General features: G+C 39.7%; 3 protein-coding genes across 7 annotated transcripts in view; 2 read left to right on the top strand and 1 right to left on the bottom strand.

The window, feature by feature from the left end:
* Positions 1-3,076, top strand: part of PALS1 (protein associated with LIN7 1, MAGUK p55 family member) — a 56,998-nt gene extending 53,922 nt beyond the window's left edge. For all 3 annotated transcript variants that reach the window (XM_071744404.1, XM_071744403.1, XM_071744405.1), the window contains exon 14: positions 57-3,076. In XM_071744404.1, coding sequence (XP_071600505.1) covers positions 57-233 — 177 coding nt within the window. In that variant the 3' untranslated portion in view covers positions 234-3,076. The remainder of the gene's footprint in view (positions 1-56) is intronic.
* An 845-nt stretch (positions 3,077-3,921) lies between these two features.
* Positions 3,922-13,467, bottom strand: ATP6V1D (ATPase H+ transporting V1 subunit D). The gene is made up of 9 exons (XM_071744410.1): positions 13,294-13,467; positions 10,471-10,588; positions 9,924-10,003; positions 8,448-8,515; positions 7,714-7,758; positions 7,209-7,312; positions 6,738-6,804; positions 5,331-5,409; positions 3,922-4,702 (listed from the first exon to the last, which is right to left on the bottom strand). Exons 1-9 carry the CDS (start codon positions 13,332-13,334, stop codon positions 4,561-4,563), a joined length of 744 nt encoding a protein of 247 aa, XP_071600511.1. The 5' UTR covers positions 13,335-13,467; the 3' UTR covers positions 3,922-4,560.
* Positions 13,468-13,685: 218 nt separating this feature from the next.
* Positions 13,686-23,752, top strand: EIF2S1 (eukaryotic translation initiation factor 2 subunit alpha). 3 transcript variants are annotated; one of them, XM_071744406.1, is made up of 8 exons: positions 13,686-13,816; positions 15,756-15,997; positions 17,491-17,570; positions 18,042-18,193; positions 19,954-20,060; positions 21,873-21,970; positions 22,783-22,926; positions 23,220-23,752. In XM_071744406.1, exons 2-8 carry the CDS (start codon positions 15,757-15,759, stop codon positions 23,343-23,345), a joined length of 948 nt encoding a protein of 315 aa, XP_071600507.1. In that variant the 5' UTR covers positions 13,686-13,816; position 15,756; the 3' UTR covers positions 23,346-23,752. The 3 variants fall into 3 exon arrangements, with proteins under 3 accessions (XP_071600507.1, XP_071600508.1, XP_071600509.1); XM_071744407.1 differs by lacking the exon at positions 13,686-13,816 and adding an exon at positions 14,168-14,294; XM_071744408.1 differs by lacking the exon at positions 13,686-13,816 and adding an exon at positions 15,148-15,221.
* Positions 23,753-24,499: the final 747 nt, after the last annotated feature.

The following is a 24,499-nucleotide window of genomic DNA, read 5'->3' on the forward strand; positions in this document are numbered from 1 at the left end:
TCTGTTGTGAAGGAGAAGCTTACACACATACACTAAATCTCTGTCTTTGATTGCAGCCAGAAGAGCTGAGGGAAATCATAGAGAAGACAAGAGAGATGGAACAGAACAATGGCCACTACTTTGATACAGCAATTGTGAATTCTGATCTTGATAAGGCATATCAAGAGTTACTCCGGTTAATAAACAAACTTGACACAGAACCCCAGTGGGTGCCCTCTACCTGGCTGCGATGAGAGCACAACTGCAAGGGACAAAAGGACTTTAAATCTAGCAATCTGTCCAAGGAGATTGTGTGTAGATCTGCCCAATTCTAGTATAAATGTGTGTGAGCTCTAGACCTCAGTGGCTGTATCCTTTGCCAGTGAAAATGCCTATTATTCAAAAAATACACTGATCAGCTTGTGAGCTGGTGAATCTGATCTGAAGATTGTCCAGGTTTACTTTCACTGTGGTCTAGAAATGGAGATCTTGTTAGTACTAAGTTCTAAAGCTTTAGATAGATTTTTCTAGCAACTACTTTTATACATAAATCCACCTTTTTTACCTAGAATCACCCTTGCAAAAATCAAAGATTTTAAGTATGTGTGTGTGTGTATATACAGTCCATGCTGTCACATAGTTATAAATATGAATGTTATTTAACACTTAACTTAATGACTTTGTGGGACATGATGATAGTTCAGGAGTATAATTCTACAAATCATTGGGCAGAAGTAATCTACACATGAAAAATATTAATGACAAATGTTTCCTGTTCAAAAAATCCCCAGAATGAAGATGCCTCTCTGGTCTGGATTGAGACTCTTAGTTCTTAAACATTCCACTTTCTAATAGCACTGTAATTGGAAATTGTGTATAATGTATATATTTCAATGCTTGTGTCTTTTTAGTCAAACTTTTTAAATCAGATTTGACTGCACATTAATCTTAGGTCCCAATCAAAGATTAATATTATATTGATCTTTTAGATGTGATATTTTTATGGAATTTTCTTTTAAACATATTGACTGATTGGAGCCACTGTTTTCCACAGATCTGTAGAGGTATTATTTTTGTGAAAAAATACATAGTTATAAGACATGCTGCTTGAAAGTCAACTTTAGTTCTCATGTTTTATAACAGAATACTGACTAAAATAGACTGATATGCTGAACTTTGGAATATAGTGGGGTTTTAACCTCTGCAAGTGGTTCAAATTGTGGCTGTTGTTTGAATGGATAGCTGACTGGAATTAAAATAGCTGAATGTAGCTACTGTCTCATGAGTGTTGCAACACTAGAAACATTGTCCTAAGTTTGCTCGGTACTGCAGTGAGAGGATGTGTAGAACACTGGCAACTGACTGAGAAGTCACAGGGAATGGGAATATTTGTAATGGTTCAAACAAACCAAAAACTTGAAACAAGTGAACAGAAGGTAAGGTCTCTCTGTATTCTAGTGTGTCCTGCAAAGCAGATGGGAACCTCTCTGTGCCTTCAGATGATTCTGAGCTGTGAAGGCATCTGCAGTAAGGCTGTTCTGCCACTGAAGGTAACTGAACAGTAGCATCTTGGCTGTTTGGGTTTTCAGTAGCACAAAGAAACTTGACTGTGAATCTCGCTTAATTTTAGCCATAGTATTTCTTAGTTCCTGCAGGTAAAGCACTGGATTTAAGTCAATGCATAGTTCACTCTCATCTAATGTTGAAGGATGAAAAGGTAGTTGATTTTTTCTCATTCTGTGTTCTGTATATTCTTTCTTCAAATGTTAATGGGGCAAGTTCATACCCATAAAACAGCTCAAAATATAAAGCAGATATAAAGAAGCTGTCAGATAACATAGTTATTCAACTAATGTTCAATATGTTTTTGTATTGAAAAACTGAAGTAGAGAGTGCATTCCTTTCTTATTAGGAAGCAGAATTATTTGCTGGTTTAATTAGTATTTAGAGCCAAAAAGCAACTAAGCAATTAGTGGGGATAAGTAATAAGTCTTCAGAAAGAAAGGGGTTGGAAATTTTAATATCTTTAGCTCAAGTCAGAGTTAGCTGTTGTCTTAAGGGCTGGGTATTCAAAACAGTGGCTCTTTGCCTCACATTGCAGGCACATCCTCAGTTTAACCCATAGTTTAAAACAACTAAAATGCTCAGGTGTATTGGATAGTCTGTGTTTCATAGACAAAATGTCATACCAATTCTACCCATTTTCAAGAAATATTATTTGAGATGTATTAGCCTTTTTGACAATGACTTTCATAGCTGGACAAGAAGTTGGAAAGCAGTAAAATGTGTTTAAGGGTAATGCAGCTCAGCTGTGTAGGTACTGTCCAAATTCTTGTAGTCACAATCAGATCAAGATGGTTGTTGAGCACCCCCTCCCCCTTAGCTATTCAGTGTTCATAGGCAGTGTTGGTCATAGTCACACCATTAATGTATTTGACTAATGGTGCACAGAAGCTGTTTTCATACAAATAAGCTTCTGAATGTAGACTTAAAAAGAAGTTCAGCCTGAAGTTCAGCTCTACTCTCTTAATTCCCAAGGCACACAGTACTTGCTGACATCCATACAGAGAGGTGCTGTGATAGTGTATAACCAATGTTAGCTTCATCTCCACCTGAAAGGCTGGGGCAGCACTGAGAAATGTACCTGCCTGTCCCTCTGCTGCCAGCATGGACTTGGAAATACCTTGTGTTAGAATTTATTCTGCCTTTAATGAAGATTGTGTATCAGTTGCCTTGAGAGTAACAGAGAATAATACCAACTTCACTGGTGAACCTCTTCAACCTTATTGCAGGCTTTGTACTGAGCTGTAGCAAACTGAAATGAGGGTATCTGCATTTTTACCAGTCCAGATGTCATTAAAAGCAACTGTTAGCTGAATTCTGTGGAAGAGTTTTTGAATGTAATTATATGTGACTTTTTAAAATAAGAGCTGGGCAGTTTAATGCCTTAAATAATTAAGGTAATTTTACTGAGACCTGTGGTTAGCCCCAAGTTGTACTTTTATACATGTATCATCTATTTTGAGACATCATGAACTGCACACTAATGTAAAAATGTAAAATATTTCTAGATTTAAAATAAATTACTGTACAATTTTACGTGTGTTGGCTCTTTGTAGTCATCTTTCTGCCATTTTGCTGAATAATGTGTGAAAGATGCTATGACCCATCAGTGCCCTAGAGGATGTTCTCTGTTCCTCCTGAAGCCTTGCATCCAGTGGGAGAGGTAACAACATTTTCATATCTCCAGTTTCACTCTTACAAGCTGGACCTATAACTTAACACACAGTATGGAGTGTGCTGCCCTCAGCTTCAAAAGAAAAAGAAATAGCCTTATGCTTCATGGAATTATAAAATTACTTTTTAAAGGCGTAAACAGAAATTAATTTCCTTGCACTTACCCTGTATTTGCAGCTTAAGGCTGGATCATGTTAAAAATAAGATGCTTGCCTTGAAGAGAGGAGTAGTACCAGAGACAATGTACCAGCATTACTGCTAAGGCATGTGTTCAGTTTGCTGATTGAAAATGAGTGTCTGTAGGAAAACAGCCCCTGAGTGGCAGCCTGCTTATCAGCCACTCTCCTAGACTCCCCTGATCAGCTTAGGACATGAAGAATCACAGCACAGATGGACTACTGCATGCTCAGCCCTTCCTTGCTTGCCAGCCTACTGGTTGCTATGAATATGTGGGGCAACAGGTAGCTGGATAATTGAGAAGAGTTTCTGTGTGTTTGTGCCAGGAGGAAGCCTGGAAGGAAGCCTCCTTGGTTACATCTCCAAAGTGGTAAAGCTCAAGCGAGTGAGGGCACAGGCTGAAAGAGATGTGTCCAGGGTGGCTTCTGAGTTGGGAATAGGGGATAAAGTGAAGGTTTTATTTCTAAATCAACATGACAAGCTTTTAAGAGTACCATCTTCTAGCAACTTGAGCCATACACCAGATAGTTAACATTTAAAACTTTTACTTGTTTCTAGCACAGACAGTACACAAGTTAGCAGAACCTCTAATTAGAACTGTAGATGTTTTAGGCCAATGACAGCAACTGTGCAACAAAATTCACGTAGGACTGTGGATTTCATCAACAGGTTAGAAAACTAGAGTTGCCTTTATGGACATTTGACTCAAGCTATGCCAATACCTGCCTTAAGCAACTTGAACATTAATACTTCAGCAGTAAAGAACATTTACATGCATCCCCCTCCCTAAGTAGCGTTGTGCTCTCCTTGCACAAGGAAGGGGAACAATTAAAAAGGAATCTGATTAGGCAAATTTAGACACAACCTGCAAAAACCACAGCTAGGGCCAGTCATTCCTACTAAGTGAAGAAACGGGCTGAGCCCACAACAGAAAGTTTTGCTGATAGTAAAGCACCTGACTGTGTCTCCTTTTCCTCCTATATTGCAGTCCAGGTCCCAGATTTCTAATCTCCCAGGAGAAATCCACAATCCACTGAACTCAACACTTACACACCACCTTAGAAGCCACGTAAGTATTGTTGAGGCAGCATGTCCTGAATGATATTGCAATTGGACAGACATTGTGTATCCTGGCTCCCCTGCCCCATATACAGCACCTGTGCTGGGTTACTCAAAGAGAAGGTCTTCGTCCTTCTCTTCTGCTAAGAGACTGGCTGGTTCCTGCTCCCCACCCACAGCCCTCCGCAGCTCCCGTTCTTTCTCTGTTTTTTCTTTCAATACTTTTTTCTTTTCCTGGATCTTCTTTAACCTGTGAAGAGAGATGTGGTTTATCTGTGAAACAAATACGTTTCCATAAACCAGGCTAGCAGCAAAATAATCTTTCAGCTTGGATATGATAAGGGTGCCAGGAGAAGTTCCCACAGAACAAAAATGCTGTAACAAATGGCAAAAGGGGTTTATTGCTAGCTGCTGCCATTGAAAAGCTCCATTTCTGTAGATTTACTTATTTATTGATCCAAACTATAAATTACATTCTTGACCTTCAATGCTGCATTATACTACTCTGCTTGTCTTTAACAAAGTTAATTCTCCTTCATTTCAGGTTGTACATTTTTGCCTCATGTAGCCCAGAACACTGATGCCTAAGGCAGAGATGTCCTGAAAGCAGAACACTTGTATGCTGTATCCCATTGTTCCCTCTGGAAGAATCATGCCAACAGCCATGTACACCCTACTGGAAGGATTCATTTGTAAATTTCAGACAAGCAATTGCAGATCTCCAAGTGCTCACTTATGGTGACTCAATGTGTAGTAAGAACCAGATCATGTTTAACAGTGTTTGCTGCCAGATTTGGTGAGTAGTTCGTTTAAGTCCCTTCTGAGCAATGGTCTGTTTGAGAAAAAGACATCAGTCTGGTCTTGTTTTAGGTATTTACCTGTAGAATTCCTCTCGTTCTCGTTCATCCAGTTCTGTGATGATGTAAGAGAGAGTACGCTCAATCCTGGGAATGATCACTAAAAATATATAAACAAGGAAGTTGTTAGACTGCTGGCATATTAGCAGGAAGTTACCTACCTCAATGCACAGACACTTGTTTAAAGTTAACCTAGTAAGCCAGGAGAAATTTTCATGTCTTTCCTAAGAGATCATAGAGTTTCATTACGGACAAGGACACAAACTTGTTTTCTTGAGGAAGTCCAGAACTAAACCAGGAGAATCATCTTCTTTAAGAAACTTGTGTTCAGTGTAGCACTTTCACTCACAGAATTAAAATCTTTGAAAAAGCCACCATGAAGACAAATATAACACCATCCCAGGGGAAGATACAAGACATGAAACAAAGCTTTAAGACCTGGGCACGCTGTGTGTCAAAATCACAGGAAAAAGGAGAAAGCTGTTATTAGCTCTACCAGAGTTATTTGGAAAACTGTAGTGGAAACCTTTTCTAGAGTAAAATTTGCAGTGATAAACTGCAGATAAGGCCTGAATGCTCATAGGAGCAAGTCTATGAAAAGTACTGAAAAGGACACTTGAGAATCATCTACTGAAATTAATTACTGGATACACACACAGATTATTAAATACCAGCTATCAACAAGTGGGACATAAACTTAAGTTTATGAAGAAAACAAGAACAAATAAGGATTGAATATAATTGGACATAAACTTAAAATAAAGCACCCTGGACACTACAGCAAAAGGCATCACAGCAGACTGTGCATAAGCAGTACTTGTGAAATTGGAAGAAACAAACTTGCAATCAAGAATGTGAAAGATAAGGAATTCAGATTAAGAAAGGCCAGAGTATGACATTAGGACTGGTTAGTTTCCTATAACTCAGGTTACCAAGTTTTGTCTCTGGATGCCTACTCTGTGCAAGCCCATCCAAAACCAAGAGAAAAAGTCACCAGCTCTCCAATGGACACCATTATTACAGTTTTAGAAGCTATTATGCTACTATTAGAACATCTTAATGCATAGAAACATCCTGTCTTTTGTTTCTAGAGAACAGACTTGACCAAATAAGTCAAAGGCACAAGCAGAGACTCCAGAATGTGTTTGTATCGAGAACCTCTAGAGCAAAGATCTCACAAATTCCTGATTATTTTCTCATATTTGCATATATTCATTTATCTCTGTGTACTCCAGTCCATTGCACTGAGCTATTAATTTTTGTTCTTTCTTGCCATATGCTTCATTGTAATGCTTTCTGAGGACTTCTTGAGTTGGCAAGAAGCCCTACTAACAAGAAAGCAGTCAAAAGAGTGGCTCCCATGACCCCACTCTTCATCTTGCATGGAGACATAAAAATACTATGCATCCCAAATGGAAGAATACTCACCATGTTCAATTGCATTCACACGTCTGTTTGTTATTTTAATGGCTTCATCCAAAGTAACAAAGGATGTCTGATGGAATGGAATTAAATAATTAATACACAACAAGACAAATTCAGCATTTCCATCAATTCTGTACACAAAAGCCAATGTAAGTGTAATGTACTCTACTGTATACATTGTTCATAGAGGCAGAATTTTTTCCACCCGTGTCAGTAGCACGATGAGCACTGCACATTAGTGTTACAGATACCAGCTCCCCAAAGACAATGTCTTCTTAGCATCAAGGAATAGGGACTTTGAAGTGGTAATATAACTCCATTTTATGGCTGGAAAAGCTTTGCACTGTGTACAGCACTGTGACTACAGCAGTACAGCACAGTTCAAAGTATTAAGCTACCATCACTGGGACTCCATTACTTTCATTTCAGAACACTGAGATACCAATGATCCCCTTCTTTTCATCTCCCACCCACCTGTAAGGAGGCCAGTTCCACAAGCAGCTCCACAGCTTTGGCATAGTTCCTCTTCAGCTTAGCCAGCTGTTCTCCACCTCTGGCCAAGCCAGTCAGCTCATAGCCTGAAAAAAAAAAAAAAATAGTTGCTATTGCTATTGATGTGTTTTCCTACTAGATAAAAATTAGTATGTTACAAACTACTGGTATACATACAGCTCTGCAACTGACAGGGTAAAGCCTCTGTACATTAATAATTGTCTTTATAGGGGTTTATGTAACTGCAGACCCTCATTCTGCATGTCCACAGTAAGACCAACCAGTCTCAACCTAGTAATTTGAGACAAGCCTTCACCTCATCTGAAAAACTCACTGATTTAGGAAATTAAAAAGGAAGCAGGTATACAGAAAAAGCAAGTACACCTATGCCTATGACATAAACAGACTTATTGTCATGACAATTATTTTTGAATTAGCTTAAAACAGACAAAAGTACATGTAAGAAGATAATTTGGTTTGTACTTACTGTCCCCTCCTTCCTGGTAATGCTCAAAAACTGGCAAGGTTACACCTGGCAAAAGCAAACGAGAATGTGTGTAACACATAAAGGATTTTAGAAATATTAAGTACAATTTTATTCCACTTTTACTCCATTTACCTCTAATAAACTATGTAAGCTCAGAGGCTTTGCTCCCAATATCTTTCTATATAGCTTGGAACTCTTTAAGTCATGCTGGTTCTGACATGTAAGGAACTCCAGGATTGTACTGAGATCCCAGATACAGACAGGTAAGAAATTCAGGGAAGTATTTTGGACTATTCAGTGTTCAGATTTTTATGTATGTATTTAGTAATGTATGCCCTCTGCTTAAGTAATATTTTAGGCATTCAATCCTTATTTGTTCTTGTTTTCTTCATCAACAATTTTATTGATACTTAATCTCCTGAAGCTTTTTTGATATTTGATACTTAATTTCCTGATCTGTTTTTCAGTAAAGCTCTGTGGAAATTCGGATTTGTCTAAAGATCTAGAAATTGGATTGCAGTTTACCCACATTTAATGTTATAAGGTAACTAAATATAAAAATCATATGCTGCATGTAAAAATCCCCAGTAAATTACAACTTTTCCTACTGTGAGATGAATAAGAGAAATAAATAAAAAAAGGAGACAGTGTTTTAATACATTCCTGCATATTGCAGAGTCTCCTCCCACAATTTCTGTAAGAATTGACATACTCATAGTCTGGAAAAGAGTTACCTGCTACATTGTCTTTTTTAGCTCTGACCTTGACCTGAGCTTTGTTCACATTTTGGATCACAGTGGTACTGCAGGGATGAAAACACATCTCATTAAGGACAGGTGAAGCAGTTCATTAAGTCATCATTCTTTACAAGATGAAGTAGTTATCAAACAGCTGTAGAGATCTGGAAATAGTCTTCAGCTCAGTTCTCTCTGCAATTCATTGCACACACTTTGAATCTAACACAGAAGCTTTGAAAGAAATAGGTTTTCAGCAATGTTTGAAAATGCAGAAGATGCAGAGTCTGTGAAATGTGACTTTAGAAATGTATTACACCAAGTGTAAAAAGCACAGCTCAATGTAGCTAGTTATCTGGCCAATTATTTAAGTATTATAATAACAGTGAGTCTAACCAACCTGTGAGAATTCTTTTCACAACAGAAGTGAAAGAATTTCAAGGCTTTAATGCAAACGAAGGCCACAATATTTTGTTAATTTGTGTTTGTATTTATTTGTTCTTTCAGAAAATTTCAGTTAACCCACTAACTCTATCATATGAACACACTTAAGTTAGTACAACAATTAATCTGGAAGAGTTCTAAAGTGGTTTAAGGTCTCCCAAGAGCAGGTCACTCTTGCCAACTCTTCATCTGTATTTCTATTGAACTACAGTTTGCTTACCAGATGGAATGTGACTTGTTTATAGCTAAACATTGTGACTGGTTAGGACAGGAAAAAGCACCTGATCCAAATGGAAGGGCAAACAGACTTTTCTCCAGCAGCACAGAGAGTACTACTGTGTCTGAGAACTTTCTTCTTCCCCATCAAGTGGGAGTAACATCAGCTGAATCATTAACACTTCCTCAACTTTATTCCACAAGATCTACACACACTTGAATGAATTACACAACACCCTAGCTAGAACTGTCATTTATTAAAATGCAATTTAAAAATATCCTACTCGAGGAAAAAAGATTTATTTCTCCTCTTCTCCTCTCACACATAGCCCTCACTAGCCCTGGTGAGAGACCAATGAAATATGACATTAGTAAAATTTCTGTATGGCTTATTGTGAGAAAATAACACATTACATCCAGCTCTCAAATTCACAAGAACAATCAAGATAAAAAATATTCCAATTCCTTGCTATAAATTCTTGTTTCCCTACATTTTGGAATCCAAGCTGCAAAAAGCAGTGCTTTCTAAAATCAAGGATTTGTACACAAAGTAAATTCTGTTTCTCTTCCCACTTTGTTTAGCTTCCAAGGGAGTACACATTTTCATCATGCAAATTATCTCTCTCCTGCAGTCTCTCACCATTGCCCAGAGGAATTCAGTTCATCCTGTCCTACTTTGTCCACTCTTTTTTTTTCCCTTTTTCCTTATTAAAGTGCATTTAAGAATTTTACTTTTTTCCATTTTTTCCACATTTTTCCAATTTGCTGATTGATCTTTCCCGTGAATAGGACATCCATAGGGTCAGCAGTCCTCACCTGAAATCTCCTGCTGTAAACTTTGCTTCAGCAAGTGAAAAGGCAGCTTCTCTCATCACTTCACCCATCAGCATCTTGGTCTGTTTTAAAACACACACACACACACACACACAAAAAAAGAGGCAGCAAATACAAGGCACATCATTAATCCTTTTGCATTTCAGATCTGCAGTATCCTTGCAAGTCAGGTAAGGCAACAAAAAAGGGGGTACAGAACATGTTAATTCCACTCCTCAAGTATTTGACATCATCAGAGAAAATTCCATGTAATAAAGATGATAGGGAACTTGGGACACAAAAGAAAGTACAGCTTAGGGCTGGCTGGGAAGAGGTGAAGAGTATTAACTCTTCATAAAATTTCTGCATCATTGCAGCCAGGAAAATATAATTCTGCTCATCTGTCCTCACTAGCTTCACTCCAAAAAAAACAGGTTATCCACAAAGTTGTCCTATCCTCCACCCTAATAATGAAGTTAGGGAATGCACAGCTGACAGAACAGCCAAATTTCAAATCAATTTTCAAAGAGAAAAATTATAATTCACCTACCTCAATAATTTTCTTAAGGATCTGCCTGAATCGAAGTGTCAAAGCATCAGATTTTTTCTTCAAGAGGTTACGACCTGTTTGTGCTCCTTTCAAACGAGCCTTCATGATGGTCTGAGCCCTGTTAAACAGAGGAGCAAACAACAATGCCCTGCATCATCAGAAGGGAGTAGGAAAAAACTTACACAAAGTTTTCTGACATGACATGATTGAAAATATGAAGCACCCAAGAAACATCAGTGCATTACACCAGGATAGCCACTTCAGGATAGAATTTCATATTCCTATTTAAAATCAAGGGAATTCATTATACTTATCTCCATCATCAGCAAGAGGTACAAGATTATAAGATGGGAAAACTGACAAGTTGTTTTTCAGCATTTCCATAATAGGAAATAAAAGTTCTCATTTTTCTTGATGACTTATCAAGTACTAGAAATCAAACTACCCACTGCTACTTTGACAGCTGTACTGCTTTTCAGCTTTCACTGCCATGAGATCTTCTCAGATTCAGACAACACAGCAAATTCTTCCCAGGACCAGAACTGTTCTGTGTTATGCTGTGTGCTGAGTTTACAGAGCTCTAGGACATGGCAGTCTTACATTCTGGTCTAAAAAAACCCAGAAAGTACAATGATTCTGTGTCTTCATATGCTGCTCAAGGGATTTACAAGCTACTTAAGACAATGAGAAGCAGTAGGAACCTAGAAGGGGTATTAGTAATCTGGCTGTAGCACTGTGTATGTTTCACTTCCAGTAACATGCTTACAGGATTTTCATACAGAATTGGAAGCTGAAGAAGGATCCAAACCTTGCTCTCCTCTTTGCTTTCAAGTATGTTTTAATCTGAAGAATCTTTCTGATTAAAGGCAACTAAAATAGCAGGACTGATACTGCAAAAAACACAAGCTGTGCTTAAGCTGCCACTTTCTACACGGAGCCACCACACAAAAAGGACAATACTCAAGTCAACTCTTTTCACAAAGAAGCCTTATGCACTTCCTCTCTGACTTTGGAAAAAGTAAGTGCAGTTAAGATTCTACCTACACAGTGGAATCCATTGCTTTCTACGTGTCATGTGATGAGAATAGCTCCATTAATATCTACCAAATACTTGTAACTGAAAAGCACAATTACCTTCTGAATGTTTATTAAAAAAAAAAAGCTAAGGAGTGAAAAGATAGCTGTATTCTGTATTTCCACAACAAGCATATCTGTCACCACCCTGTACTGGCTTGCTCTGTTCACCACCTGCCAGAAACTGGGTGACCATTTAGTTCAAACAAGATTTCACCAGTTCTAAGATTGCATTAAATGAAGTCTTGTTTACTGTCAAGGAGCCTGAGGAGCAGCTTCTGTAACTCATCTTGCCCAGCACAGAAGCCCACACCAGCAAGCCACTTCATAAAGATTAAAAAAACAAAACAAAACAAAAAAAACACCCAACACCAGACTTTGCAAATTTCTCTTTTGCCAGTTAACAACAAAAAAACTGCTGCAGAAGCAAGCCATCTTTATTTTATCACCCTGACATTCCTGTTAAATCATCAACCACATTATTTGTCAACTACCTTACTAGAAACCAGGCTTGGAAACATGAAGCCTTTGTGCATCACCACTTTCTCACCACAATGACATATCAAGCCCACAAAAACAGATCTTTTAAAAGGGACTGAAGATGTAAGCTGAATGAAAAGAACACTATCAAAGAGCAGGAGTGAGACTAGATGACTTAGAATATGCAATAATTTATTTCTGAACCAAGTTTCAAAACAGAACCTTCACTATGTAACACATGAATCCTCCCATATTAACTGTTACTTCATATGTCCTGAGCTCATACTCAGGGGAATAATTATTACATTACATCTAAGGTTTTCTGTCCTGTGAGGCACCTTTTTCTAAAGACTACACACAGGCATCAACCCAACTTTATGCAAGGTTTGAAACAACCTTTCACCTGAAGGCAAAGTCTTCCAGTCATGGAAAGGCCTGAAGAGAAACTGAACAGCATTATCAAAACAGCAATTTTATTAGAAAATCAGTTTCACTCATTTGTGTTTGTTCCAACATTGGAACCTTTTCAGGCTGTGGCAGGAGACATATGATTTAATGACAAATAGCTTCCTGTCAGTATCTGGAAAATAACTTGACTGCACTTTAAGCATTTTACTTCCTCCTTATTTTTTAACACTTTATGCCCAACCTCTTGTACAGCACTATTGTCTATGAAAAGGTTAAGGGAAGATATGGTGCGATTTGTGAATTTTTTTTTTTTTCTTTTATAGTCTAGGGTTTCTTTCTTTTCAAATAACTGATTTTGTGATGTTAAATGTATCCCCTGCCACTGGAAGCTGCCTGCTCCCCGTTACTGGACCCTGCGGCGGCCCTTTGGCGGCTGACACCTCAAGTGGGGCTTGAGAACCGAAGCTGCAGCGAGCTCCGAGCAGCGGCCTTCAGCTGCCTGCCCCGGTGTTTCACCCAGCGCCCGGGGCAGATCCTCCCGGGAGGCAGGGGCAGCCGCGGGCACACACCGGACACAATCACCCCCAGCCCAGCAGCCCGCCGGGGAACCGGAGCCCGCAGCTCCCGCCCCGGCAGCGTCCCCGGGCCCGGCCCCGCTCCCCACCTCCGGGCGCACCCGTGGCTGTGCTCGGGGCACAGGCCCGGTCCGGCTTGGCCGCCGCACCGGTACCGATCAGCGCGCGGGGGCGGCCCGGCAGCCGCGCGCCCCCTCAGCCGGCGCGGCGGGAGCAGGGGCGGCGGTCGTTCCGCGGCGCCTCCTCTGCCCGCTCTGACGCGCGGAGCGGCCCGGCGGACACTCACATCCGCGAGGGGAAGATCTCGATGCGGTCCTTGCCCGACATGGCGGTGGCGGTGGCGGTGGCGGGGATCCCCGCAACTCCGGTCCCGCTGCAGCTGTCGCCACTCGGTCCGCCCCGCTGTCACCTGACCCGGCCCCGCTGCCGCTGTCCCCGCCCCCGCGCAAGGCGGCGCCCTAGGGCAGGCAGCACCCGGATGCCGTCAAGCCGGTCACGTGCCCCCCGAGGGGCGGGAAAGAAGTGACGTCATTGGCTCACGCGTCCGTTTGTGCCACCCGGAGGTCTCTGACGCTGCCCGCCCGTCTCCCTCTCAGCGTCTAGTCCCGGGGAGGCGCTCTAGCAACGGACGGCTTTCTGCCGCCACGGCGAGACTCTATGGTCCTGCGGCGCGGCGCTGGGGTATGGCGTTTGGCGGGGCGGGCTGGCGCCTGCGCAGTGGGGCGGTCGGGCGCACGCTGAGGCAGGCGCGGGACCAGCGCGAGACTCCGGTTCGCGAGCGCAGAGCGGGACCCCTCGGCCGTTGCCAGGTAACGGCTGCGCACCCGCCGCCGCCCGCGCCCCGGGGCCCCGCCGTGCCCCCGGCCTGGACCCCGCTCCGCCGGGATGGGCCGCAGCCCCGGGCCCGACGGGTCGGGAAGGGACTCGGCCTGGATGAGAGCTGGGCCTGGGCGTTTGGGCCCAGCCCGGGCGGGGCGAGAGGGAGCGGCTTCGCAGCTGCGAGGTCCCTAGGCCGGGGGGGCTCGGGTAGGAGGGCTGGGCCGCGCTGCCTGGAAGGTGGGCCCGGCTGGCTCGGCCTCGCTGTGCCAGGGATGGGCTCCTCCCGGCCCCGCAGCCGTTGTTGGGCGCCCTGGGCTTCCCTTCACTGGTGTTGAAGCTGTCGTTGGGCATTGCCAGAATCGGCGATGCTCCAGCGGCCGGAGGAGAGGCTGGTCAGAAGTTTTCAGTTTTCCACAGAGGCCCAGAGGTTTAAGACCTTTGCTGAGGCGTTTCTCGCGTCTGGGAAAGGTGATATCAAGCGTTATCCCTGTGGGCACTGTGTTGCTCCTGAGTGTCTTCCACAGAGACCAAATTAAACAAGCTTTATGTTTTTGTAGAGAGGAGCAGAATGCTTTGTGTGCAGGGCAGCTTTTGCCTTGTGTGTCTGCAGTGTTTGCTTGCTGTGGTTGGGGTCTGTTGCTTTGCATTATACCCTTATTCTGTATTTCATAAGTAGAGCTATAGGATTGAGCTTAACGGCCTTGAGTGGCTAGAAAAGCGAAATGTGAAGTTTTAATGTTAGTGTTGTAGTTGTTTGGCTTCGATTTTTAAGAAGTTATTTGAAATCTTTCCAGGAGTGGTTTTACAATATTAGTCTGCATTTCTCCTTTCTGAAAGTTAGTAATGGGAGTAGCCACAGACTTCTGAATTGTGTGTCTTGAGTGTGTGTAGCCACTTGGCATTACCATCTTACCCCCCTTGAAAACTCTCACATAGCTAGAAAGCATTAGCACTGCTGTAAAGATCAAGAGTAAGACTTCAAAATGGTGAATAGAGCAAACCTTCTAAAGGAGTAATGCATCTGACTGCAGCTCGGGTTCCTGCTTCTGTAGGAAACTAAAAAGGAACTGAACCAACCTGGTTTGTAGTGATCAGTATGTGGATTCATGCTCAGGAAAATGAAACAGCTTAAATGTTCCTTCTTATCATGATGTGGTTATGAAGTGTTAAGTTTATACTTTTTTTGAATGTTTAATGATTTTCAGATATTTTTTGTTTTCTTCCTGGCTAGCAGTATGCTGTGGGGTGCTCTTTTTCCTTTTTGGTGCTTCATTCATGTCAGGCTAGTTCTGATTATTGCCTTTGTTTTATTTGCTGACAGGTGGCCTTTGGAGCAGGTCTTACAGGATTATTGCAAACACCTTGTGTTGAGTTTAGGAAGTCATCTTCTGGAGTGTAGAGTCTTCCTTCTCAGTACTACAAAAACTTCCCTCTACCTCTTTATTTTCTCAGCATCTCGTGTGCTGTCTTATGTGGACAGAAATACCTGTGTGAGCACTGCAGACTTCTCTCTCATGTCTTGTTAAAAATTTTACACAGCCTTATGAACTTAGATGATTGCAAGGTGCACAGTGCCACCTTTTCACAAGTTGAATTCTCTGCAGTGTGCTGTGGATAGGTATGGCATATCAAGTGGATAATAAAGTCTGGCTAGCAAGCTTTTTCTATTTCAATGCAGAAAATTAGCATCTTGTCAAATCGTGGTGGCAATACTAAAATACTAGTTAATAAATTTAATTTTTAATAAAACCAAAGTATGAATTGCACAAGCCTTTTCCTAATTTGCAATTTTTGTACCAATGTTCCTCTATCCTCACCAGTTCTTGCTGATTTTTTTTTTTTTTTTTTTTTTTTTTTTACCAGGTTGGTAGGAGAAGGCAGCGCTGTACTGTGAAATAAAATCTTGGTATCTTTCTGCTCAAATTCCAGAATGCCAGGACTAAGCTGTAGATTCTACCAGCACAAATTTCCTGAGGTGGAAGATGTAGTGATGGTCAACGTCCGGTCCATTGCTGAAATGGGAGCCTACGTCAGCCTCCTGGAGTACAACAACATCGAGGGCATGATCCTCCTCAGCGAGCTCTCCCGGAGGCGGATCCGCTCCATCAACAAACTCATCCGCATCGGGAGGAACGAGTGTGTCGTGGTCATAAGAGTAGACAAAGAGAAAGGTATTTGGAGGTCAAATTCAGGGAGAAAAATGCTGATAAAGTAGGCAGCTCAGGTATTCATTGGTTTTGACAAGGGTTCTTTTTTAAGGTTCTTAAGCAAACTAGACCGTCATGTTGCCATCTGATTCAGTCGTTCTTCCTCTGTGTTCTTTAGGAATTAGGTTAATGAAGGTCAGTCACATGAATAAAGTTTTGCTTAAGTGGATCCTTACCAGCTCAGTGTTTGGTGAACAAACCATAGCGAAGTGGAGTTTCCTTTTGATAATACATGCAGATTTTCTGTGTCTTGACTGAAGAGAAGAATAATCTGGTGTACAGATGAGAATGGTGAGCATTGAATGCTCACAGTCCATCCTGTTCCCTAAGAAGCCTGGAATCTTGGCTATAAAATAGATCACATGTATGTAATTATTTCTGCTGCATTAATTCTGTAGGTCACAAATTGAGAGTGTACAGGCAGTTAACTTTCTTTTCCTGTCTTCTGAACATTTGAATATTTTACTGTAAATATCTATAAAATATATTTTCTGTATAGGACATGTGCAATTTTGATAATACTCTTCCATGCAATCTTTAAAATCTATCACCAACTATAAAGACAAAATAAAAAACACTGAACACATCTTCTAGAAGCCTGCCTGTTGGTATGGTGCTGCTCAGGTAACACACTTTTCTAGAATACTTCTGAGACTGCACTGAGCTCTGGGATTAAATAATAAATGGTAGGGTAAGAAGAAGCAGGGAGGACAGACAGATGAGAATAAGCTTAATTGAGAGAGATCTGAAGTGAAGTAAGTTTCCCAGCATCTCTAATGAAGGAGTATTTCCCCTTACAATTTCATTTTGTTCTCATATCAACAGAGAAATAGATCTGGAATTCATATGGTGATCTTTCATTGAATCCTTTGGGAACCTGTTGCTTGTGAAAAGTAGGGGAAAGCCTTTTCAACTTTACTAAGGGGAAGGAGTTTTTTTCACAACAGTTCTCCCAAAACGGTATCAAAGGATTTAGAGTCAGAATTTGAGGCCAGGCCCTTCTGTATTAGGAAACTGTTCAGAGCTAAATTGATGGAGTGCCAGCCAGAATGAAACTGAGTCAAGCACTACAAAAATATGTATCAAGCTTGTAGGCTGGTGTGATTTTTGCCATAGCTGTGTACAGCAACAGAGAAAAGGATCACTGATTGCTGAAATGTTATGCAAATTTCTTCCAAGTTTGCAGAGGAAAACATTAGGACAGCAATTTTAAGAATGCCATACAAAAAATTATCTAGTATGTTTACAGCTGGAAGAGTAATTTCATATTCTAATTTGGATCATACTTTAATAAAATAATTAAGGTCTGGTTTTGTTACTTTTTGTAGAAACAGATAGAGCCAATGTAGGCAAGGGGAAAATCCTGAGCCAGTGTTTGTTCTTCATGCATGTCTCTTGAAGCAGTTAGGCATAGTTTGCACAATGCCTGACACTGTCAAAATGGTTTTCCCCAACAGGTTATATTGATTTGTCAAAAAGAAGAGTTTCTCCAGAGGAGGCAATCAAATGTGAAGACAAATTCACAAAATCAAAGACTGTAAGTTGCTTTGCTGTATTCAGGCACTGTCTCTTTCCATCTTCTTTCCTGAGCAACCAAAGTGCATAGACATAAGATAATATGAAAATAAAGCATCGTTCTCATTTATTAGGCATATTCTGATTCTCATTTACCCATTCAAATATAAATAACCAGTTCCTTTGTCCATGTGTGCTCTGATAAGCTGCTGCTTAATTAATGAGTAGATCAAGTAAGCTGTCAGCTGAAAACTTGTGATGTAAAGGGAGTATATTTTAATGACCACAAATGCAAAGTACATGCTGGTTTGCACACTGGACAGCTTTTCTTAAAGAAATACAGATTGGTTAAGTTACTGACTCCCACCCTTACTGTTGCTTGGTCCTACTCTTCTGAGTAGAAGGCTTAACATTAAAAATTACTATTGATTCTAAATTTTTGTCTGGTTTTGGTATTTGTTTAGGATTTTTTAACTCTGCTTTTGTGTTCCAGGTTTACAGCATCCTTCGCCATGTTGCAGAAGTCTTGGAATACACAAAGGATGAGCAGCTTGAGAGTCTGTTCCAGAGAACTGCCTGGGTCTTTGATGACAAGTACAAAAGACCAGGATATGGTGCTTATGATGCTTTCAAGCATGCAGTCTCGTAAGGACATATTCTCTTCTCTACTTCTAGGCACTTTTTTCAAATTGCAGAGAAGTGTTTACTGGAATAGATCCATCACCATGTTCTTTGGGTTTGATTGGGCTTTTTTTCCAGAGTCAGTAGGTAGAATGTACTGGTCAAGTAAACCCAGTAAATTTTGACATCTGTCAAAATGCTTACAATTGTAGGTTTTTCTTACATAGTTGCTTATTATAGGTTTTTCTGTCTTACTGCTTTCTTCAAGTTCCCAGTGCTGTTGATAAGGAAGCTCAGAGCTGACTTGGTTCTATCCATCTCTGAGTCTGCCACTCTGAGCAAGTCAGATTTTTAAAAGCAGTAATTGAATTTGGTACAGAGAAATACTGAGGCGTTGGTGAATAATGTGTTTTGAATATAAAAGAAGCATGATTGCAAACACTGGAGAGATTTCTGTTGCTACAGATGAGTATGACATTTCTAGCAGAAGAAGCAGAACTGATACTGATTTGTCTGTCAGAATTTGCCTCTTCTTGGTCCCAAGCAGATGTTACCAAAAATACCCAAATCTGTGTCTGAAGATATTTCTACTCATAGCTCACTGTCACTCTTCCACTGCACAGGCAAAGAGTTTCTGCTGTCTTGTTATTTCTCTACACTTCCAAACATAAATAATGGGAATGGAATAATGAACTTAGAAATGGAATTATGAACAGAAGGAGATGGAAATTGGGATGCTAGAGAAATATACACTGAGATAGATTGTTCTTAATTTTTATGGAGTCTGATACTTTCATTTACTTTCAGGATTAACCTATTTGGTTTCCCTCTGAAGCTTCTATCATGAAACCAGCAATCCAAAAATAGATTATTGATAAACATTCCCATTTTTACTATTTTATAGCACATAAATGTATGTGATAAACTTGAGTTGAACACTAGATGGCAGTAATAAAATTTTAGAAATTGTATTGACTTCAAGAAGCAGGGCAATTGGTAGCATTTTGATTGGCTGGAAACTATCTCTGTTTTTAGGGAAGAAACAACTTATATTCTCATTTAGACTGAATGTGTTCTGTTTCACAGAATAATAATTATATTTTCTAATCATAGTAAATTTCCATGTGAAGGATGAACTGTGCACATTGCTGTGGAAGGAATTCCAGATAATTCTCTGACTGATAAATACTTAAACACCTGTATAATAGAAGAACAAAAATCTATAGTTACATGGGCTCTTTAAACATATCTTAACTCAAAAAAATTCCTGAATATTTAAAAGCCCTGAATCCTCTCTCTAGCCAAGAATACAGCCAGCAGATAAGTATCTGTGATCTCATTGATGTTAAAAATACATGAGTATAGTTTACTCTGTAGGATGACAAAAATCTTGCATTTTAATGAGACATTAAAATAATTCAAAAACTTTATCATAAATTCTTTTCAATGTGACATGAGTTTATCTTCACATTGGAGGGAATATAAATACCAAGAAACTTGACATTTCTCTCATTTTGTATGTTGAATGGAACTGGACAAAATCATTCCATTGCTTTAAATAAACACATTCAGGTATTTATTTCCAGGACCAGATTGAGTAAACTGCTTATTTAGCTTCCTATAGAAAATATTAGAAACAGATGTGTTTATTCCAGCATTTCAATGCACTCCTGAGAAATTTCCCTGCTTTCTTTGCCTAGTAAATAGCTAGGATTATAAGAACATTGAAATAGTTCCAGAAGTTAATGTTGTGTTGTGTTCCACTCTGGTGTAACTTGTCTCAGGGACCCTGCAATCCTGGACAGCCTGGATCTGACAGAGGAAGAGAGACGTGTGTTGATTGACAACATTAACAGACGCCTGACGCCACAGGCAGTCAAAATCCGGGCTGGTGAGTCCTCCCCATGTGTTCTTTGAACACATCTTGACAATTAAGTTAGTCTGTCTTTTTTCAAGCTGTAAACTCAGTTAAAATTAGTGGTTCATAGTGCTAATATTTGAGTACAACTGTTTAGAATCAGGACATCTTAATCAAGGATTGCTTGCAAAATGCTTATGTGGCTACTTTGCTGAAGTTCAAGGTGGTTTGGCATTTATTTTGCCCCCAAATTTCAGATTCCTTGGGGTGCAAAGTGGTTGTCCTGATATATAATGCAGTTTATCATATTGCAGTGGCACACAATAAATATAAGTATTTCATAGTTATTACTGCATCCACAATACCCTTTTTCATCAAAGTGTTAAGTTAATTGATTCCCTAACAGGATTATTGATCTCGCTGTCATCATGGCTATAGCACATGACTTAGTAACTCCTCCAGGAACATGTGAAAACCTTTTCTCTGGGTGTGTTTCTAACTGGCAGACCATGTAGCAGGATGTATTAGCTCAAGCCTAGTGCATCTCTAATGTGTTCATAAAGTGCATGAGCTGGTTTTATTATCTCAGTGTAGGCAGAAGAAGCACATGACCTCACTACTTAAGAAGGCATACTTTAAAACTGTAAATCTGCTTGTACAGCTAACTGAGCAGCCTAAAAGCATGCATGCCATTAAAAAGATTGTCAATGTAGCAGAGTCACATTTTTTAACTAGACTGAGAAATTGCCCCTGCTCTGCAAGGGTGTGTTGAAGAGCAGTTGCACTCATTGATTGCTGTGGAGAGATAGATAAGCCACATCATATTGAAGTCAAGGAGAGAGCGCAAAAAGTAAGTTAATGAAAAATTCTTTACCTATTACTTTAAACCACCATGAGTTTACATAGGCTACAAAAATGTCAGTGGGATTTGATTATCACAAGGAATGAGGTTGCTAACCTAAACAGCACTACAGTCATTTTGAAAATAAAATTACTTAACGATGCTTAATGATTACTTACCTGCTTGCTTTGTTGTGATGCTCTAAATTGTTTTTAATTGTCTTCAAAGCAAGCATAGGAATTTTCCATTGCCTTGTAGCCTCTTCCTGAGGCTGACTTGAGTGCTCTTCAGTGAAATTGTTTGTGACAGCTGAGAATTAGCAGGTTGCTGTTAGTCACCTAAGAGTGAGGCTGTGTGTAGCTCAGTACTGCACCATTGCTACACAGATAAAGAAATCGTTGTCTTTAGACTAGTCAATGTATTACAGATAGGACCAGTACTAGTCCATGCTGTAATTTCCAAGCATCTACAAAAAGCTCAAGTTAGCTATCACTTTAACAATATGTTAATATAACTTACCTTAAAAAAAAATGTAAAAAAGTTTCCAGTGCTCCTCAAGTGATGCCTCTGTTGTAATTGCTGACAATTACATGAATTTGTGAAAGTGCTCTTTTTCAACTTTCATTTTTCCTGATAGATATTTCATTTTCTCTGGTATTTTTTGCTTGTGTATCTTACTCTCTCCATGTGAAATGCCTTGTTACTGCCATTGAGTTTATTACGTGAGAGGTGAGTGAATGTGGGTATATAATTTCATATCTTTGCTTTTCAAAGTACAATGTAAAAGACTGCTGTATGTCTGAAGAATTTATGAAGACTTTTACCTCAGTTTATAAGTAGAGGAAGTAAAATACTTTCCTCAGCTTTGGGATCTACTGAGACTTTCATTGTGGATAAATATTGGATGCTAAAAAGCTTTTAATAAAGTTTAAGCTAAAAAGTTTTAGTGGTTCAGCAGCTTTGGATGACTTTAATGTTTTATTGTTTGTATTCCTCTGTCCCAGATATTGAGGTGGCCTGTTATGGTTATGAAGGCATAGATGCAGTAAAAGAAGCTTTGAGAGCAGGCTTGAACTGTTCCACAGAGAACATGCCCATTAAAGTAAGTGTCTTTTAATAGAGAAGTCAAAGCAAAGATGTCTAAGCCCTCAGGTACCAGTAGCAAGTAATTGCAGTGTCACAGCCATGTAGCTGAGGCTGGGAAGCCACGTGCTTGCTTTCTGATTCTTCTCTAGCAGGTCTGTGACACCCTTCCTTTCCACTGTGTGCTGACAGTTGTTACCATGACTGCACTGTGGCTTCCCCAGCTGAAGAAAATGTATTTATTCTGTCCAATTTATTAAAACTAGTATTGGCATGCAACATACCTACTGCTCCTTTAGGTAGCCTTAGGTAAGGAGCAAGAAATTTTATTTTCATATAAAAGATTAAGTAAGAACTTTTGCTCCACATATATTTGAGTGTTGATCAAAGGGCGACTGTACTTAGGTTTTCTTCCCCAACAATTTTAGGGTGTTGAGTGCACTACTGAATAAGTGTGTTCAAGAAACTTTAAAGTACTTCTTTGAAAATGGTTTCTTATAACTATTTGTTGTAACAAAAGGAAAAGTTTATCCAGTTTTCTTAAAAACAAAGCAAAAAAAAAAACCAACCCCAATATACTGGTCATCATAGGGTTTTAATTGAAAAATTATGTGATAGGCTATCTTAGTGATTTGCAAAGTGGATATTCTTTCTGCTTAACAGTATTTGTCTAAATAAATGTATTGTGTAGAAATGACTGCTGATGGAAATCAGACAGACTGTTGTGCTTTCTTGTCTGCTATTTCTGTCCAAGAGGCTTTTATTTCTTTGGCTTTGTTACTGAATGTGCTTGACTTTTATTTTTTTCCTCTAATCCTGACAATGTGACAGATTAATCTGATAGCCCCTCCTCGTTATGTGATGACTACAACAACACTGGAGAGAACTGAAGGACTGTCAGTTCTGAATCAAGCCATGGCTGTAATTAAAGAAAAAATTGAGGAGAAGAGAGGTGTCTTTAATGTGCAGATGGAGGTAAGAACCCATTACATTCTAAAATGGAGGCTTTTTCCTCGCAACATCTTTGAAGTAAAGCAAGACCAGTAGTGCTGGGAGAAGTTTTAGCAAAAACATATTAAAAAACTTAAACCCTTGCATTTCTGTGTGCCTTAAATGGCAAAAAATTCTAATTTTGCTGGTTTTTATTGAGTGGCTTAAGGATGTATTTTATCTCTTGCTCTTTGTATAGAGTCACAGCCTACAAATATATGTGGTCTTTCTTAATAACGTTTTGCCATGTGTTCTGTTTTGGATTTGGTTTTTTTCAGCCTAAGGTGGTAACTGACACAGATGAGACTGAACTTGCAAGGCAATTGGAAAGACTGGAGAGGGAAAATGCTGAAGTGGATGGGGATGATGATGCTGAGGAAATGGAAGCCAAAACTGAAGACTAAATGTTCTGGGATATTTAGAAGAGAGACCATATGAAAAATTGGAGACCCCATTGCAAACACTCTGGACTAAGTATTTCCAGTATTGAAAACTTCAAAGGCAAATATTTGAAGTGTTTTGCTGTTTAAGACCAATATGTGAAAGGCTCTTCTAAATATTAGATGCAGCAGCTCACAGAAATTGAATCTTTTCAAGTGAAGCTTTCTGGTCAAGTTCAAGAAACAGATCTGGCCAGCAGGAGTTTGCAGCCCCATGCTGAAAGTTTTCATACATAACAGTTCCTAAATGGTGACTACAGCTCAGTGCATCTGTTAATGATCTTTCTTGGGAGCACCAAAACAAAGCAAGCAGAGCAGTTCTATGCAGAATGTATTTGAGCAAATATTCAATAAATTTCTGGGCTATGTAACTCTTGATTTTTTTCCTTTTTCCTCTTGTCACATGGCCTAGAGTGGTGGGAATATAAAACCTGGAAGGGTATGATCAGTAGGTGACTCCCATCTAACACTGAAAGGGCTTTCTCTTTTTTGCTTTAAATCAAGTCAGTAAGAAGTGTAACAAAATGTTTTGTTGATAGGTAGTTGATAAAGGCTTGTTTAAAAGAGCATTTCCTTTGTGCTTTATCTGTTTTTACAGAGAACTTGAAAACTTTGACAGCTTGTTACCATTCCAGTTAACATAGCTGATAAATGAAAAATTACATATAGTTGCACTTTGCTCCTATGGAATTGGCAGAGGGTTCTTTTTGTTTAAGTAGCCTTTCCAAATAGCTAGATTTTTAACTCTCTGTATACCTTTCTTTTCTATCATGACCTGTATTGCCCATCTCCTTTTTTTCCTTAAGAGTATGTGCTGCTAGAAGAAAAATAAAGGAAAAAGGAGGCTTTGAGTCTTAACTAGGAATTCTTAGTACTGCCACAGTGAAAACAGTATAATTGCCACACGGTGTTGCCACAAAAGGCATTCACAAAGGTCAAACATACTGCAATCCAGCCTTGATTATTGTAGATGTTCACATTTACCCAACTCAAATAGTAATGCAAAGCCAAAACATGTAAGTAACTTCTAGTCTTTGCAGGACATTGGAAAATACTGAATATATCATCACAAAATGAAGGAACAAATCTCTCTTTTTTTTATAATGGTCGTTTTTTCA

Source organism: Heliangelus exortis, chromosome 5 (assembly GCF_036169615.1).
Source record: "Heliangelus exortis chromosome 5, bHelExo1.hap1, whole genome shotgun sequence".
Classification (NCBI taxonomy): domain Eukaryota; kingdom Metazoa; phylum Chordata; class Aves; order Apodiformes; family Trochilidae; genus Heliangelus; species Heliangelus exortis.

What these genes read in the sequence shown, in the direction of transcription:
- ATP6V1D (XM_071744410.1), bottom strand. Translation starts at nt 13,334, where the DNA reads ATGTCGGGCAAGGACCGCATCGAGATCTTCCCCTCGCGGAT. An exon ending in TAAAAAAGACAATGTAGCAG is followed by an intron (nt 7,759 to 8,447) that starts GTAACTCTTTTC and finishes TGCTTTTGCCAG; the next exon opens with GTGTAACCTTGCCAGTTTTT. An exon ending in TGTGAATGCAATTGAACATG is followed by an intron (nt 5,410 to 6,737) that starts GTGAGTATTCTT and finishes ATATATTTTTAG; the next exon opens with TGATCATTCCCAGGATTGAG.
- EIF2S1 (XM_071744406.1), top strand. Translation starts at nt 15,757, where the DNA reads ATGCCAGGACTAAGCTGTAGATTCTACCAGCACAAATTTCCTGAGGTG. An exon ending in AAGAGTAGACAAAGAGAAAG is followed by an intron (nt 15,998 to 17,490) that starts GTATTTGGAGGT and finishes TTTCCCCAACAG; the next exon opens with GTTATATTGATTTGTCAAAA. An exon ending in AATTCACAAAATCAAAGACT is followed by an intron (nt 17,571 to 18,041) that starts GTAAGTTGCTTT and finishes TTTGTGTTCCAG; the next exon opens with GTTTACAGCATCCTTCGCCA.